The 16,074-nt window shown below is 36.4% G+C and overlaps 1 protein-coding gene across 1 annotated transcript; it reads left to right on the forward strand.

The window, feature by feature from the left end:
- Positions 1-8,657: 8,657 nt before the first annotated feature.
- On the forward strand, positions 8,658-15,732 carry CD69 (CD69 molecule). Its single transcript, XM_081587364.1, has 5 exons — positions 8,658-8,808; positions 11,448-11,570; positions 12,702-12,901; positions 13,283-13,386; positions 14,614-15,732. The coding sequence occupies exons 1-5, from the start codon at positions 8,745-8,747 to the stop codon at positions 14,720-14,722; spliced, it is 600 nt and encodes a 199-aa protein (XP_081443490.1). The 5' UTR covers positions 8,658-8,744; the 3' UTR covers positions 14,723-15,732.
- Positions 15,733-16,074: the final 342 nt, after the last annotated feature.

Below are 16,074 nucleotides of genomic sequence, written 5' to 3' on the forward strand. Positions count from 1 at the left end.
AACCTGCATCTCTTATGTCTCCTGCATTGCCAGGTTGGTTCTTTACCACTAGAGTAAACTGAGATGCCCCAAACTATCTGAGCATGGCGTGTTTTACTTATGTTTTTGTGTTTTATTTATTTCCCAAAGAAGATATATTCAATTATGGATTTGATATATTTAAAATTTATAAAACCATTACGATTTTTAAAAAATTATTGTTTCAGTTTTAGAAGAGGTTTATCTAGGATATGTCCATTTTGCTTAAATTGTCAAGCGTGTTAGCTTAAAACTATACATAATACACTTACGACATTTCATGTCCGCTTTGACCTCTCCTTTTTCATGGGTTTCGTCTTCCTTCCCTAACATCTTGCCTCAGTAAAGGCCAGAAAAATCTATCAAGAAATAGTTTAATACATTTGAACTTCAAATTTATTGAGCAAAAGAGTGATAATAATTCCTGAGTGTCTTTTACCTGCCAAATGTTCATATAGTCAAAGTTATGGTTTTCCCAGTAGTCATGTATGGATGTGAGAGTTGGACCATAAAGAAGGCTGAGTGCTGAAGAACTGATGCTTTCGAGCTGTGGTATTGGAAAAGACTCTTATGAGTCCCTTGGATTGCAAGGATATCAAACCAGTCAATTCTAAACGAAATCAACCCTAATATTTATTGGAAGGACTAATGTTGAAGCTCCAATATTTTGGCCTCCTGATGTGAAGAGCCAGCTCATTAGAAAAGCTACCAACGGTATTTTTCACAGAACTAGAACAAATCATTTCACAATTTGTATGGAAATATAAGAAACCTCGAATAGCCAAAGCAATCTTGAGGAAGAAGAATGGAACTGGAGGAATCAACCTGCCTGACTTCAGGCTCTACTACAAAGCCACAGTCATCAAGACAGTATGGTACTGGCACAAAGATAGAAATATAGATCAATGGAACAAAATAGAAAGCCCAGAGATAAATCCATGCACAACTTATCTTCGACAAAGGAGGCAAGAATATACAATGGAGAAAAGACAATCTCTTTAACAAGTGGTGCCGGGAAAACTGGTCAACCACTTGTAAAAGAATGAAACTAGAACACTTCCTAACACCATACACAAAAATAAACTCAAAATGCATTAAAGATCTAAACATAAGACCAGAAACTATAAAACTCCTGGAGGAAAACATAGGCCAAACACTCTCTGACATAAATCACAGCAGGATCCTCCATGACCCACCTCCCAGAATACTGGAAATAAAAGCAAAAATAAACAAATAGGACCTAATTAAAATTAAAAGCTTTTGCACAACAAAGGAAACTATAAGCAAAGTGAAAAGACAGCCCTCAGAATGGGGGAAAATAATAGCAAACGAAGCAACAGACAAACAATTAATCTCAAAAATATACAAGCAACTCCTGCAGCTGAATTCCAGAAAAATAAACGACCCAATCAAAAAATGGGCCAAAGAACTAAACAGACATTTCTCCAAAGAAGACATACAGATGGCTAACAAACACATGAAAAGATGCTCAACATCACTCATTATTAGAGAAATGCAAATCAAAACCACAATGAGGTACCATTTCACACCAGTCAGAATGGCTGCTATCCGAAAGTCTACAAGCAATAAATTCTAGAGATGGTATGGAGAAAAGGGAACCCTTTTACACTGTTGGTGGGAATGCAAACTAGTACAGCCATTATGGAGAACAGTGTGGAGATTCCTTAAAAAACTGGGAATAGAACTGCCATATGACCCAGCAATCCAACTGCTGGGCATACACACTGAAGAAACCAGAATTGAAAGAGACACGTGTACCCCAATGTTCATCGCAGCACTGTTTACAATAGGCAGCACATGGAAGCAACCTAGATGTCCATCATCAGACGAATGGATAAGGAAGCTGTGGTACATATACACAATGGAATATTACTCAGCCATTAAAAAGAATACATTTGAATCAGTTCTATTGAGATGGATGAAACTGGAGCCCATTATATAGAGTGAAGTAAGCCAGAAAGAAAAACACCAATACAGTATACTGATGCATATATATGGAATTTGAAAGATGGTAACGATAACCCTATATGCGAGACAGAATAAGAGACACAGATGCATAGAACAGTCTTATGGACTCTGAGGGAGAAGGTGAGGGTGGGACGTTTTGAGACAATAGCATTGAAACATGTATATTATCATATGTGAAACAGAACACCATTCCAGGTTCGATGCATGAGACAAATGCTCAGGGCTGGGGCAATGGGATGACCCAGAGGGATGGAATGGGGAGGGAGGTGGGAGGGGGTTCAGGATGGGGAACACATGTAAACCCATGGCTGATTCATGTCAATGTATGGCAAAAACCACTACAATATTGAAAAGTAATTAGCCCCCAACTAAAATAAATAAATTTATTTTAAAAAAAGAAAAGAAAAGAAAAGACCCTGATGCTGGGAAAGATTGACGGTGGAGAAAGGGACAACAGAGCATAAGATGGTTGGATGGCATCACCATTTCAGTGGACATGAATTTGAGCAACTCTGGGAGATGGTGAATGTCAGGAAAGTCTGGCATGCTGCAGTCCATGGGGTCGCAAAGAGTCAGACACAACTAAGCGACTGAACGATGATGTCTTCTACCTGGAGGTTTTTCTCTATGTAAGTAGATATAAACAATCCAAAGGAAGTGAGAGAAGCAGTTCTGTTCAAATTCATCATGCATCTATCAAGATTCACATACAAATAGAGTTATTTGTTTCATCACTTAGTGACACAGGCCCTTATCTACCTAAAATTTCTACATATTATATTTGCTATTTCTATACTACTATCTTTGAGAATATTCTCCCAAAATATTTTCTACATGTAAGAATCCTGGAATTAATTTACATAAAGATATATCTTTTCTTTGGTACAGTTCTTTTATGTCTTTTACTTTCAAAAATAGATTTTTCAGAGTCCAGGTTTATGTAATAATCATCATTACATTTCACCTTTACTATGTCAAGTTACAAAGAAGAAACATACCAGCTCATACTTTCCAAACCAACTCATTTCTATGTTTGAGAAGATATTTCACCAAAGAGGAAAATTAGAAAGTTCAAAGAGTCAATTCAAAGAGAAGAGAAGGTAAGAAAGTGGTTAGAAGTGGAAATCCCCCACTTATTTACTTAAGGCTACCTCTTCTGAGCCTTTATGGTAACCAGTGTGAGATCACTCACACACCTGTGATTTAAAAATAAATTTGACCAATTTGCATGATTTGCTTTAATTCAAACAAAAAATGGAAGCCGTGATTCTCAAGAAGATTACAAGTCATCTACAAACGTAACTCAACCATTGAAAGAAAAAGGAAACTAAAAAAAAAAAAAAAAAAAGATGAACAGGTTGTCTCCGGAAATTGTATCAGGTCTGAAGTTTGCGGTTTCTGTAAACGTGGGCTACCAAAAAGCATTCTGCTGAACTGCCCTACAAGGACTGTATATCCTGTCTTCTCTGTACCACTTTGCATGCAGCTCACATTACTTCATTTCCTGTCTGAAACCTTCCCCCGGATTCTTCATATAAGGTCAAACGTGAAGAACTGTGTTGAATTCTAGTGGCTTCTTCCAAATTTGTCCAGGCGCTAATTTCTCTAAGTCTCAGTTTTCTCAACTGAACTGTGAAATCTTAATGATAATCCTTGCCTTATGATAGCCCTCAAAGTTTTGATATGTACTTTATGAAATGAAACTTAGGAAAGATCTCTAAAAAAATTGAAAGTTATATATTATGACCATGTGTGTTTTGTAAGGAAAGAGTGTATTTGCCCAAGTTTTGTTTCTTTAGGGTTTCTATGTGTTTCTTTTCTTCAGAGAATTGAATCCATCAGGGGTGACCACACAGGAAGTTGGCTTCCATATTTAGATGAATAAAGAGCAACCGAAATACCCTCTCACCCCAAAATCTCTTTCACGTTGCCCTAACCCTGTGCACTTTGCTTTGTCCTATTTAGTGCAATGTCACAGGTGAGCTATCTTTCTTTGATTTAACAAACACTGATTAGTAATACAAACATATAATTCACATGGGAAGACACTCTTGCAAGAGAACCTATATGCTTTTAATAATTAATCACGACAATAGGTATCAACCAGAACTGTGCTCGGTAACTCCTATTCATTGTTCACACCTCTGCATGGATTTAAGTTGACTGCTTTCTCAGATATAAGGCAGATTTCTTGCACTTAAAAAACTGACTGCAGAAGGGGAGGGAGGGGTAATAAGAAAAAAATTAATTTTGCAATGAAATTCAAGTTATTGCAGAAGACTTGAATTTATTAAGTATGAGGTATTTAATTAAGTATTGAACTGAATAGTATGAGGGCCAGTGGATACACCTAAACAGCCCACCGATAACATATGTTCTTGGTAATTTGATTGGTTTTCATGTTTTCAGAGTCTGCTTACTCCCATCTCGAAAAGTGCTAATTTCAACAAAATACTGCTCTCATAAAAAACAAATAGAGAAAAATGATTTCAGAACAAAAATAACAGATTTTGATCAATGTTATAACATTTAAAGACATTTATTTTCATAAAATAAGATCTCTAGACATCAGTTTTCTATGTACAATGGCACATGTAACATATAATATATATATTATACATATATATATAGGGAAGATCTATTACATGTATTACATAGTAATGCATATAACATGTAGTACATATAGTATACATGTGTTATTATATACGCTGTACATAAATATATAATATGTATAAAGTATTTATGCATATGCATGTATAATAAACATGTTTATATAAGTATATATGTATAGTATCCATTCACCTGATTATGACAGAAGAAACAAGAAAACTTGAACACAAATAAGTGTTTTAGTGTCACAAAAGCTGTTAGAGTTGGTTATAAGAGACTACAACTTTCTTGTCTGTAGTCTAGACAGACAAGAGTCACATTACATCATATCAGCAACTATACCGTGACTGCTCAGTTATTATCCGTTAACATCTTTCATCAAAGGAGGAATTTTTCTTTCCCATGATCTGAATCAAACTGTTATTCCTTCACTTATCATTAAAGGCCTAATCTATACAAACACAGTGGTAGAAAACTAATTTTCTCATTTATGATGTTTTCTTTATAAAAGCCTTATAAGTTGGATACTAATATTTTCATCGACACATAACAAAGCCAAAGTCAAGTAGAGTTGTATATCTGCAAATCTGCATGGATAAGAAGTGCTTGAGTTGATATTCACATAGATTATTTCATGTATCCATCCAGCAAGTATTCATTGAACTCCTGTGTTCTAAGCTCTATCCTAGGTACTAGAGATGCATTGTTGTAAAAGACAACCACGTTCCTGCTCTTAAAGACCTTACTTCCCAGTGAGAGAAGTAAATATTAACAATTATTAGTTTAAAAAATATGTATTTATGCAAAAATTAAAAACAAAATCTCAGATGATGATATGGTCTATAAACTAAAGGAGTGAGAGAACAGTGACTCAGTTGAGTTAGTCCCTCAGTTGTGTTCGACTCTTTGTGATTCCATGGACCACAGTACACCAGGCCTCCCTGTCCATCACCAACTCCCGGAGTATACTCAAACTCATGTCCGTTGAATTGGTGATGCCATCCAGTCATTTCATCCTCTGTCATCCCCTTCTTCTCTCACCTTCAATCTTTCCCAGCATCAGGGTCTTTTCAAATGAATCAGTTCTTCACATCAGGTGGCCAAAGTATTGGAGCTTCAGCTTAAACATCAATCCTTCCAATGAATATTCAGGACTGATTTCCTTTAGAATGGACTGGTTGGATCTCCTTGCAGTCCAAGGGATTCTCAAGAGTTTTCTCCAACACCACAGTTCAAAAGCATCAATTATTAGGTGCTCAGCTTTCTTTATAGTCCAACTCTCACATCCATACATGACTACTGGAAAAAACATAGCTTTGACTAGATGGACCTTTCTTGGCAAAGTAATGTCCCTGCTTTTTACTATGCTGTCTAGGTTGGTCATAACTTTCCTTCCAAGGAATAAGCATCTTTTAATTTCATGGCTGCAATCACCATCAGCAGTGATTTTGGAGCCCAAAAAGATAAAGTCTGTCACTGTTTCCACTGTTTCCCCATTTATTCGCCATGAAGTGATGGGACTGGATGCCATGGTCTTAGTTTTCTGAATGTTGAGTTTTAAGCCAACTTTTTCACTCTCCTCTTCTACTTTCATCAAGAGGCTGTTTAGTTATTCTTCGCTTTCTGCCATAATGGTGGTGTTATCTGCATATCTGAGGTTATTGATATTTCTCCTGGCAATCTTGATTCCAGCTTGTGCTTCATCCAGTCCAGCATTTCTCATGATGTATTCTGCATATAAGTTAAATAAGCAGAGTGACAATAGACAGCCTTGATGCGCTCCTTTTCCTATTTGGAACCAGTCTGTTGTTCCGTGTCTAGTTCTAACTGTTGCTTCCCCTGGATACAGATTTCTCAAGAGGCAGGTCAGGTGGTCTGGTATTCCCATCTCTTTCAGAATTTTCCACAGTTTATTGTGATCCACACAGTCAAAGGCTTTGCCGTAGTCAATAAAGCAGAAATAGATGCTTTTCTGGAACTCTCTTGCTTTTTCAGTAATCCAACAGTTGGTGGCAATTTGATCTCTGGTTCCTCTGCCTTTTCTAAAACCAGCTTGAACATCTGGAAGTTCACGGTTTCTGTACTGTTGAAACGTGGCTTGGAGAATTTTGAGCATTACTTTACTAGCATGTGAGATGTGTGCAGTTGTGCAGTAGCTTGAGCATTCTTTGACTATGGAAGATAGTTTGTGCAGGTGTTCATGGAAGGTCTTACTGAGTACGTGTGAGGTAAATATAAATGAGAAGAAAGACATAGCCATAAAAAAATCTGAGAGCGAAGGAAACAAAAGCAAGAGTGCCTTCTATAAAATGAAAAGAACTTTATCATTTTCGAGGAACAGAGTGACAGCATAGCTGGCCCATGAGGAACAAGAGGGACCATTGTGGGAGATAATTATTGACATGTTAAGACTGCACTCTTTCTCCTGATCGTAGCCTGCTAATTGTTCTGCGACATTCAAATTTCACAGGTAGTCAGTGTCCAGTTATGAAAATTAGTTTCACACTTACATGGAAATCATCAGAGAGGAAAACATACATTCGAAAATGGTAGAACTGGAACATGATTTCTGTGCTCATCCAATAAGCTGTTGAAAAGTCCTGCTTTACATTGGAAGAGACATATAGCAATGACGATCGAGTGTGTATTTGCTTTCCTCTTTTTAAAATATTTAGCCACACCACACGGCATGCAGGATCCTAGTTCCCCACCAGGGATTGAACCCATGCCTTTTGCATCATCTAATTAGCCTACAGTAGATGGTAATTACTAGCCTACAGTGGTGGTGTACTTGCTAAGTTGTGTCCGACTCTTGCAACCCCATGGACTGTAGCCTGCCTGGCTCCTCTGTCCATGGGATTCTCCAGGCAAGAATACTGGAGTGGGTTGCCATTTACTCCTCCAGGGGGTCTTCCCAAACCACAAATTGAACCTGGATCTCCTGCATTCCAGACAGGTTCTTTACCAACTGAACTACAAGGGAAGCCCAAGCCTACAGTAGATGGTAATTTCCCACCCACTTGACCATAACATTTTCACAAAGGCTCTATTCTGAAAACAGACTATCTTTACTCTAAAGTCACATTCATGACAAAATTTGAGGGTACTAAAATTATTAATTAGAGCAGTATTTTGATCCTCTCCTTAAATCACCAGATATAGACATTCTGCATTTAATTTGCATTGAGCTTAATAACTTCTCTGGATGCCGTTGATTCTATGGAAATATATTTTTATAGTAATTATACTCTAATCTAGCAAATGAGAGAAAAATAGAATAAAAAGATATTACTGAGGGGAAATAAGGCAGTCCAAATGACAGTGATATATAACATGAAAATTGAGAAGATAAATGAAATAGATCATCTAAGATAAACAATTTTAGAACATAGAAAGGAAGTTCCAGCCACAAGGTTTCTATTTCCTGCATTAAAGCAACTACTTACTAGATGATAACTTAAGAAACTAGTTTCCAGGGAAGAAGTGAATGACACATTTCTAAAAGCCAGTTTATAGCTCGCTAAGTAAAACACTTCCAGACTGGAGAAAGATCCATGAGGATCGATGTCTTAAATTTCTTAGCCAACAATAAATCTTCTAAACCCAAATCTTCTATGTTGGATTCATAGCAGATGTTCAGTGAATATTAGTTGTTAAATGTATGATTTAATGAATGAATGGGATTCCAGGGAAATAAGACTCTTCAAATTATTTCCATCTCAAAGATAGGAATCTCTAACTTTTAATTCTTTACTTGGATATTCTATTTCCTAAACTATTTGTTTTCTACAAATTTAAAAAGGATATCTCAGATTCTGGGAAATTCCCGCTTGCCTCTTCATGCTGCACCTACAGTTGTGAGAAAGCACATTTCAGATGTCAGGGAAAAAACATAGCTCACCACAACAACATATTGTCAACTGTCTCGGCCTCTGGAGCATAAATTAAAGAGAACAGGAGTATGTGAGCGATTAGGAGGTGAGAGGAAGGGGGTGGAGACAACGTAGCTGAATATAAACGCTGAGCTACCTCAAAGACTCAGAGAGGGAACAAGAGCTCCAGCAGAGACTTTCACTGTAGGTTGGCTCCACCTGGGATTAACCAGGGGGATTGTGACAAGGATAAAGATGACTTCTGAAAGTTTTTCTGCAACAGAGACCAGCTCCTTGCACCTGAAAAGAGAACAACAAAGTAAGTCAAGTCTTATTCTCTAAATATTGGTAATATCTATATCTATCTATCTATGATATATAACAGTAGTTAGGGAGAAAATCAAGCTTGCCTTTTGCGGAAAAACTTGGCTATGTTCCATTTGAGCAGGATAAAAGAGAAAATGGGAAGAAGTAAATATTTCTTTAGCTACGTGAACACAGAATACCTGAGACTCGAAAGGAAATAACAAGGGTGAATTTTAGAAACTCCTTAAAGATCTAGCTCTTTGTTTTATTTTATACCATCTCAGTTTTTCAGATTTAATTAGAAAATCCCCTCCCTAGCCCAGTGAATTGTCTATCATTTTTCCATAGCCATCTGGACATCCCCTAGGAAGCACTGCCTCTCTTTATGACAAATTCTATTTTTCATATAAATAATTACGTTCTTGACTGGCTGAACCTTGTACCATTGTGTGCTTTTCGTGGGCTTTATCTTGTGTTCTCAAGAAAACATCCTCCAGTTGCTGGGAACACAGGTTTCCAGACTTTGAGAGAATAGCCATATAAGCATCTGAATATTTATAGTGTCCAAAGGCAACTTATTGTGAGAACCTCATAAAGAATTCTTGAAAATACAATCTTCTTCTCTAGTCTTATGGGGACTCTTACCCTCCATTTCACTTTTCTATTTGTTGTTGTTGCTGTTCAGTCACTAAGTTGTGTGTAACTCTTTGTGAACCCATGGACTGCAGCATGTCAGGCTCCCCGTCCTCCACTGTTTCCCAGAATTTGCGCATATTCATGTCTCTTGAGTCAGTGATGCTATCTAACCATCTCTTTCTCTGCTGCCCCCTTCTCTTCCTGCCTTCAATCTTTACCAGCATCACGGTCTTTTCCAATGAGTCGGCCCTTTGCATCAGGTGGCCAAAGTATTGGAGCTTCAGCATCAGTCTTTCCAGTGAATATTCAGAGTTGATTTCCTTTAGGATTGACTGGTATGATCTAGAAGTCCATGGGGCTCGCAAGAGTCCCTCTGCACCACAATTTGCAAGCATCACTTCTTTGGCACTCACTTTTCTATTTTACCTTTCCAATCGTGGACTTCAAATCCTATATGAATCAGACATTTTTATTCCTTTCTTTTATTTTTCATCAAAATATGATTCCCTTTGCTATATCATTTTTCTCCTTTTCTATTTGTCTAATCTATCCACAGACCTTTTCATCTCTTGTCACCAGGATTTTCCCATTGTTTTCCAATAGCTTTTTTGGTGAAGCTTTCTTGACTTATTCATTTCTCTCTCTCTTCCTCTCATGTTAATGAGGTGCCCCAAACACTAGAAGGTAGGAATTAGAGTGTACTTGTAAACACAACTATCCAGTAACAAAGAATGTGTTCTGGACAACAGAGGTGAAAATATCTAGAGGAAGGGGTTGTTTTCTGAGTATGTGTCTACTAGCGTGGTTTGCTTTAGAAAAGCATTCATTGCCTCTGATAAACCTATCTTTCACTTAGGAACACAGAATCAAGTGTGGATATTGCAAGCCACACAAATTTTTTGGTGATCAGATACCCATAACTTGATGACTCAGCTGAGCTTCCTGAAAGAAAAAGTATATTTAAGGATAAAACATTTCAATAATAGCATAGTTGAAATAAGAAGGAATTAATTGTAGGAATTCTGAACTTTTCCTGAAATCATCCCAATCTTCTATTGAATATTTGATTTGTGAATATTTAATCTATGCTGCTCTTGTAGCTTTATCAGTGTGAACAATCTTTGAGCACCACCCTTCGGGGATTCAATATGTACTAGAGGATTTGTTTTCAAATTTCTCCGTTAATGGACAGGGCTTGTAACCAAAGTGGAAGCGTACTCTTAAGGGAGTGTTTTGTTGCCTAGGTGATAAAACAAACTGTGAATAACAATAGCCCTAACTAATGGATATAACGTAAAATCAGAGAATCACCTCCACAGCTTACCCACCGGATGTCCAAGCCAACAGTGTGAGTCCAATGGATAAGCCAATGGACTCTGGCATCCATGAGCTACTTGGATGCATTGGTACCTGCTGAGGAACTAGAGATGTTCCTGCATTGAATTTGAGCCCCTTCATTGAGTCTCACATGGTGAGAAGTGAAACTAGACAGAGAGCTCTGAACTTGCTACCCTAACTACCAAGCATTGCTTCTGGTAACAGTTGTATGCTGATGAGAAAATAAAGATTTGCTTTAACAAGTTGAGAGAAATAGAACCAGATAGGAGTGAAGTAAAGTCTTCTCTTGGAAAATTTGAAAGCAGATCTATGCTGGGAAAAACAACCCTCAGAAGAAGCAAATGTTGTCTTAATATCCATTGCATAGTAAATTGCTTTGAAGGAAAGCAGCATCTCATTGTCTAGTTTAACCTTAAAGAATACAATTTTAATATATACTGAATTTTCACAGCTATTGAGTACATATTTGGGGAAATACTTTATAATCTCATTATTGTGACTGGATTGTTTCATTTCTAGCCAAAAATAACTTATTCAAAATTTGAGGAAATATAACTTATAAATTTCATATAAGAAGGTAGGGAGAATATAATATTTTTTTTTAAATGCCTCAAGAGAAAATCAAATGTCTCTTTCTTACTTCTATAGCCTGCCTCATCATCCACTTTCTCTCTTCAGGTCATGCCACTGGGACTTACTCTGCAACATATCATGAAGGGTCCATTCAAGTTCCTATCCCATGTGCTGTAGTAAACGTGGTCTTCATCACCACTCTCATCATAGCTCTCATTGCTCTATCAGGTGAGTCTGCACTTTGTGAGTTCATCAAAAATTCTGATTAATCTTAGATCATCTCACTTTTCATACATGGTCAATTTCCTAGGAAATATAAAATATGGTTCCACATTCCTTAGATAACTGATACAATACTTTTCTAGTTTTCTAGTGCTTTAGAACTATTAAAAATTGTCTGTGATTTATAAAATACTATGGGGAAAAATTACATGTGAGAAGATATTTAACTCTGGAACAAAATGGGCTGATTTAGATTCTAAACGAATAGACATTTAACTGGGAAAATGTGGGCTGCCCATTCATTGTTGATTAAAAAATAATATCTAAGCCATAGATTAATCAGGAATTCGACAGTCTCTATCTCAAAAGACATACAGTGGTGAGTATGGATAATTGAGATAATTAAGAATATCTCTAGAAGCTTCCAAGAGCTAGTTTTGTTATGGTATTTGAAACATACAGCTATACCAGGATACATTTGTGTTTTATACACACATGAAATCTTACAATGTTAGGATACATCCCCAGCCATAAGCCTTTTTGTATTCTGAATTGCTACTCTGCTAGTATTCTCTCCTCCACCTCTCCATATAGAGTTATACCTATTACATCTTCAAATACTTCCCCCTCTGCATTCAGATGCAAAACCTTAATTGGAATTTATAATGTACTGGGCTGACCATAAAATTCATTTGGTTTTTCTGTTACCTGGAACCAACTTTTCAGCCAACCCCAATACCTTATATCCCATTTCAAATAGAGTCAAAAGACTCTTTTCAAAATTTTTAAATTTCCCCTCCATTTTCTGACCCTCTTATTTCTTAGACCTTATACAATGATGATGAGGTACAATAAGAGATCAGATAAAGTGAAAAACTGCCTTCTTGCTCTTTACGGAATTTACCTTCCCTTTTTTATATCTTTAAATGGAGTATAACCTATAATAATTCTGAATCAGTGTGCTGTACACCTGAAGCTAATACATTATACATCAACTATACTTCCATTAATTTTTTTTTTAATTCATCTTCTTTCCTCTCTTCCTTTATCACCTCATAGAGTATCCCTGAACTACTTTGTACCCTATGGGTATTTGGTTCCTTGTGCTGCTAAAACAAACCATTTTTATGTTCACAGTGGGCCAGTACAACTGTCCGGGACAATATGTGTCATCAGCACCACCAAACACCCATGTGTTTCTATGCTCAGATGATTGGATTAGACACGAGGGGAAATGCTATCATATTTTCAAGACAGCAAAGAACTGGACCTTGGCCCAAAACTCTTGCTCCAAACACGGTGCCACTCTTGCTGTCATTGATTCTGAAGAGGACATGGTAAGATAGCATTCAAAAAGAATTCCATAAAGTATTGGTATTCTTGTTTATTTTATATAGCTAATCCATGATTTTCTTTTGTTTCCTTCTAAGTGTAGACATTCTGTCTGTCTCTGACCCGGGAAAACTTAGTCACAGGAAACCACATGATCAGTCTGAGGTTCAAATGAGAGTCCAGTGTAGTCTTTAAGTGTAACGTGTTTAGCTTCAAAGTCCAGAAATCCATATGAGCTGAACCCACATAGCACTATTAATCGTTAGTTAATACAAATGATCAGCTGAGCTACAATGCTTACTAGTTGCAGATTAGAGAAACAGAATTTATTACACACTTATCAGGAGGGGTGGTTTAACATACACTTCCTTTGTTCTTTCTTCAAGAAATTTTTAAAACAACATACGGATGGAGCTGAATACTGGATTGGGCTGAAAAATGAAGCTGGCCAGACGTGGAAATGGTCAAATGGCCAAGAATTTAACAACTGGTGAGTTTCAAGATACCTCTTTATGCTCCCAGGGCTGCCAGCTTCCAAAGCTGGCAGCTTCCCTGTTTTTCTTTCAAAGTGTTGTTCTATATGAAGGTTACACTCTTAGAAGCAGAGCTTTAACATTCTCTTTTGTATGTTATACTCTATGGGAAGGGTCTCCAACTTCCAGGATCTAATACCTGATAATTCAAAGTGGAGCTGATAAAAAATAAAATAAAATAAAGTGTACCATAAATGTAATGTGCTCGAATCATTCTGAAACCATCCCCCTGCCCCAGTCCATGGAGAAATTATCTTCCATGAAACCTGTCCCTGGTACTGAAATGGTTGAGGACAGCTAAACTGTGAAATTCCTAGGGCTTTCATAGTAATATTATCCTTTTTTATCTGCTTGGAGTTCATATGATAAGTACTTCTAGTAATTTGATCCCAGTAAATTTTAGTGAAATAAGATTCAAATATTCCAGGTATAATTATGATGATGTGAAAAAAATTTCCAATCTAATATTTGTATTTTATTGACAAGCTAGTTTTTGGAAAGGAAGTCCCTTTTAACATTCCCAGTTCTCATATCCACAGGGATAAACAACAATATTTCCAATACCTATTGATAATTAGAAGCTTCTCTGGATCTGAGAGAAAACTTGCCCCAGAATTAAAGATGTTGACTTTATTTCCATTACCTGTACATTTTCAAGTTTGAAGGACACTGTATAAATTAAGTGTTAATCTTTGTCACTCAGATGTGAATGAACTCCTAGGTCTCTAGTTTCATGAAAATGAGATTCAGAGAATTAGTTTAAATTTCTAGAAAAAAGAATCCTTAGTTTGCCCCACATCCACAAATGGGCACCAGGGGCTGTTACCCTCAAAATTGTATGAATTAATATGCATGATTGTTGAATGTGTGCACTTCCTGCGAAGTCTCTCGTAGGGTTTGTGCACTCAAAAATGAACAAGAGTCACTCCTGCAGTGACACACCAGCCAAATGAATGGAGCCCTTTGCTCTTATGTTTGTATCTTCTCTCCACATACTATTCTTTTCCATCTTTGTCTACTGCCTCTACAGATTGTTCTGTGATCATTTGACTGGCATACTTGCCTCATGCATTCCAGCTTAAAAAAAAAGCAGAAGCCATCACCACCACCACAAAGTTGATTTTCATATAACTGAACGGAAATGATGGGCTGAAACTAATTCCGGTTTCTTTATTGTTTGATAGGTTCAACCTTACGGGGTCTGAGAACTGTGCAGTTCTGAACAGTACAGAGGTCAGCAGCACAGAATGTGACAAGAATTTACAATGGATATGTAGCAAACCCTCCAAATAAAGAGAAATCATCTTTGCTTATAGACATTCTAACATGGAACTCTAGGAAATGTGACAAGTGTGGACAAATGCCGCTCTCTGGTCAGAAGTGTCCCATAAAGACTTTGTGAAAAGAAAACTTTGTATTATTTGGGAAACTTTCTTCCACACAAGACTGGAAAAAAGGGAGAAAAATTCCAGGCATGTCTGTATTATGGAGTACTCCTGCCATGATCTGAAAGTGTCACAGGTTGACTGATAAATCTTGTCCAAGGATGAGAAAAATGACTTCAAAGCTTTTGAGTGCACTTTATATATTTTTGATTCAGAGATAATAAAACAACTAAGTTTAGAGTTATTATTTATTGTTGAATGACTACAAGCAATGTATGCCCTTCATGCATTTGTACTGTATGAAGGAATTAGACGGTGGTATTAAAAACTGAATGTAAACAAAGGAAATTTTAACTGGTAGCACAGAGATTTAGTCTAAATGCATTTTACTAACGCCAAGGACATTAGTAAATGGGCAAATGCTTATGAAATGAAGCTTTGTGATATTTCTCTCTTTTTAAAGAAGTTTGTCAAGTTTTTTTGTCATTTCTCCCCCAAAGAATGGGGTGGTTAAGTATTTATGTTATTTTTTTCACTTCTTCACTGTAAGCTTGTCTTTTTCAATGGTATATAAATTATTGCCTTATATAGTCTCTCACAAAGATAAGGACAAAAACAAAGAATATGAGGAATATTTGTAAAACAGATTAAAGTGTTGGAAAATGTGCAATATGTGATGTGGCAAATCTCTATCAGGAAAAAGTCTGTATTGTTCAAATCTGGAATAATAATAGTTCTATATGCTTATCAATTTGTGTCTTTCCTGATACAATTCTATCATGTGCAATACTTCATGTGAAGTATTTCCTAAGTGCAATAAAGTGTGTTTATTTGTTTGTCTTTTGTATCCAGTACAATTATAAGCTGCCTTTATGTATGTTAAAATAAAAGTAAAATAAACAAAATGGTTTCTAAAAAGTGGTGATTCCTACAAAGTATATTAAAACTTACATCTCATACTAGAAAGGAAGAAACAGAATAATATAACATTTTTTGAAGACATACCTATTATGAAACCTTAAGTTTTTAATGATTTGTACCTGGAAAGTTGTTTTCACGTGTGTTTTCAGAGAGCTATATAGAGCAAAAGTTCAGTAAATAGTCTAATTGACTTGAGAGGAATTTATGTCAGTTAAAAATTTTTCACTCTATAACTTTATTCTTTTCTTTTTTTAAACTTTTTTATTTTGTATTGGAATATAGATGATTAATAATGTGATAGTTTCAGGTGAACAACGAAGGGACTCAGCCATACCTATA

The sequence above is a fragment of the Giraffa tippelskirchi genome, chromosome 4 (genome assembly GCF_054371585.1).
Source record: "Giraffa tippelskirchi isolate mGirTip1 chromosome 4, T2T-mGirTip1v1.2.pri, whole genome shotgun sequence".
In the NCBI taxonomy this organism is placed as follows: domain Eukaryota; kingdom Metazoa; phylum Chordata; class Mammalia; order Artiodactyla; family Giraffidae; genus Giraffa; species Giraffa tippelskirchi.

Coding starts and splice junctions, on each gene's coding strand:
- CD69 (XM_081587364.1), top strand. CDS start 8,745: ATGACTTCTGAAAGTTTTTCTGCAACAGAGACCAGCTCCTTGCACCTG. Junction 11,571..12,701: donor AGCTCTCATTGCTCTATCAG/GTGAGTCTGCAC, acceptor TTATGTTCACAG/TGGGCCAGTACAACTGTCCG. Junction 13,387..14,613: donor GGCCAAGAATTTAACAACTG/GTGAGTTTCAAG, acceptor ATTGTTTGATAG/GTTCAACCTTACGGGGTCTG.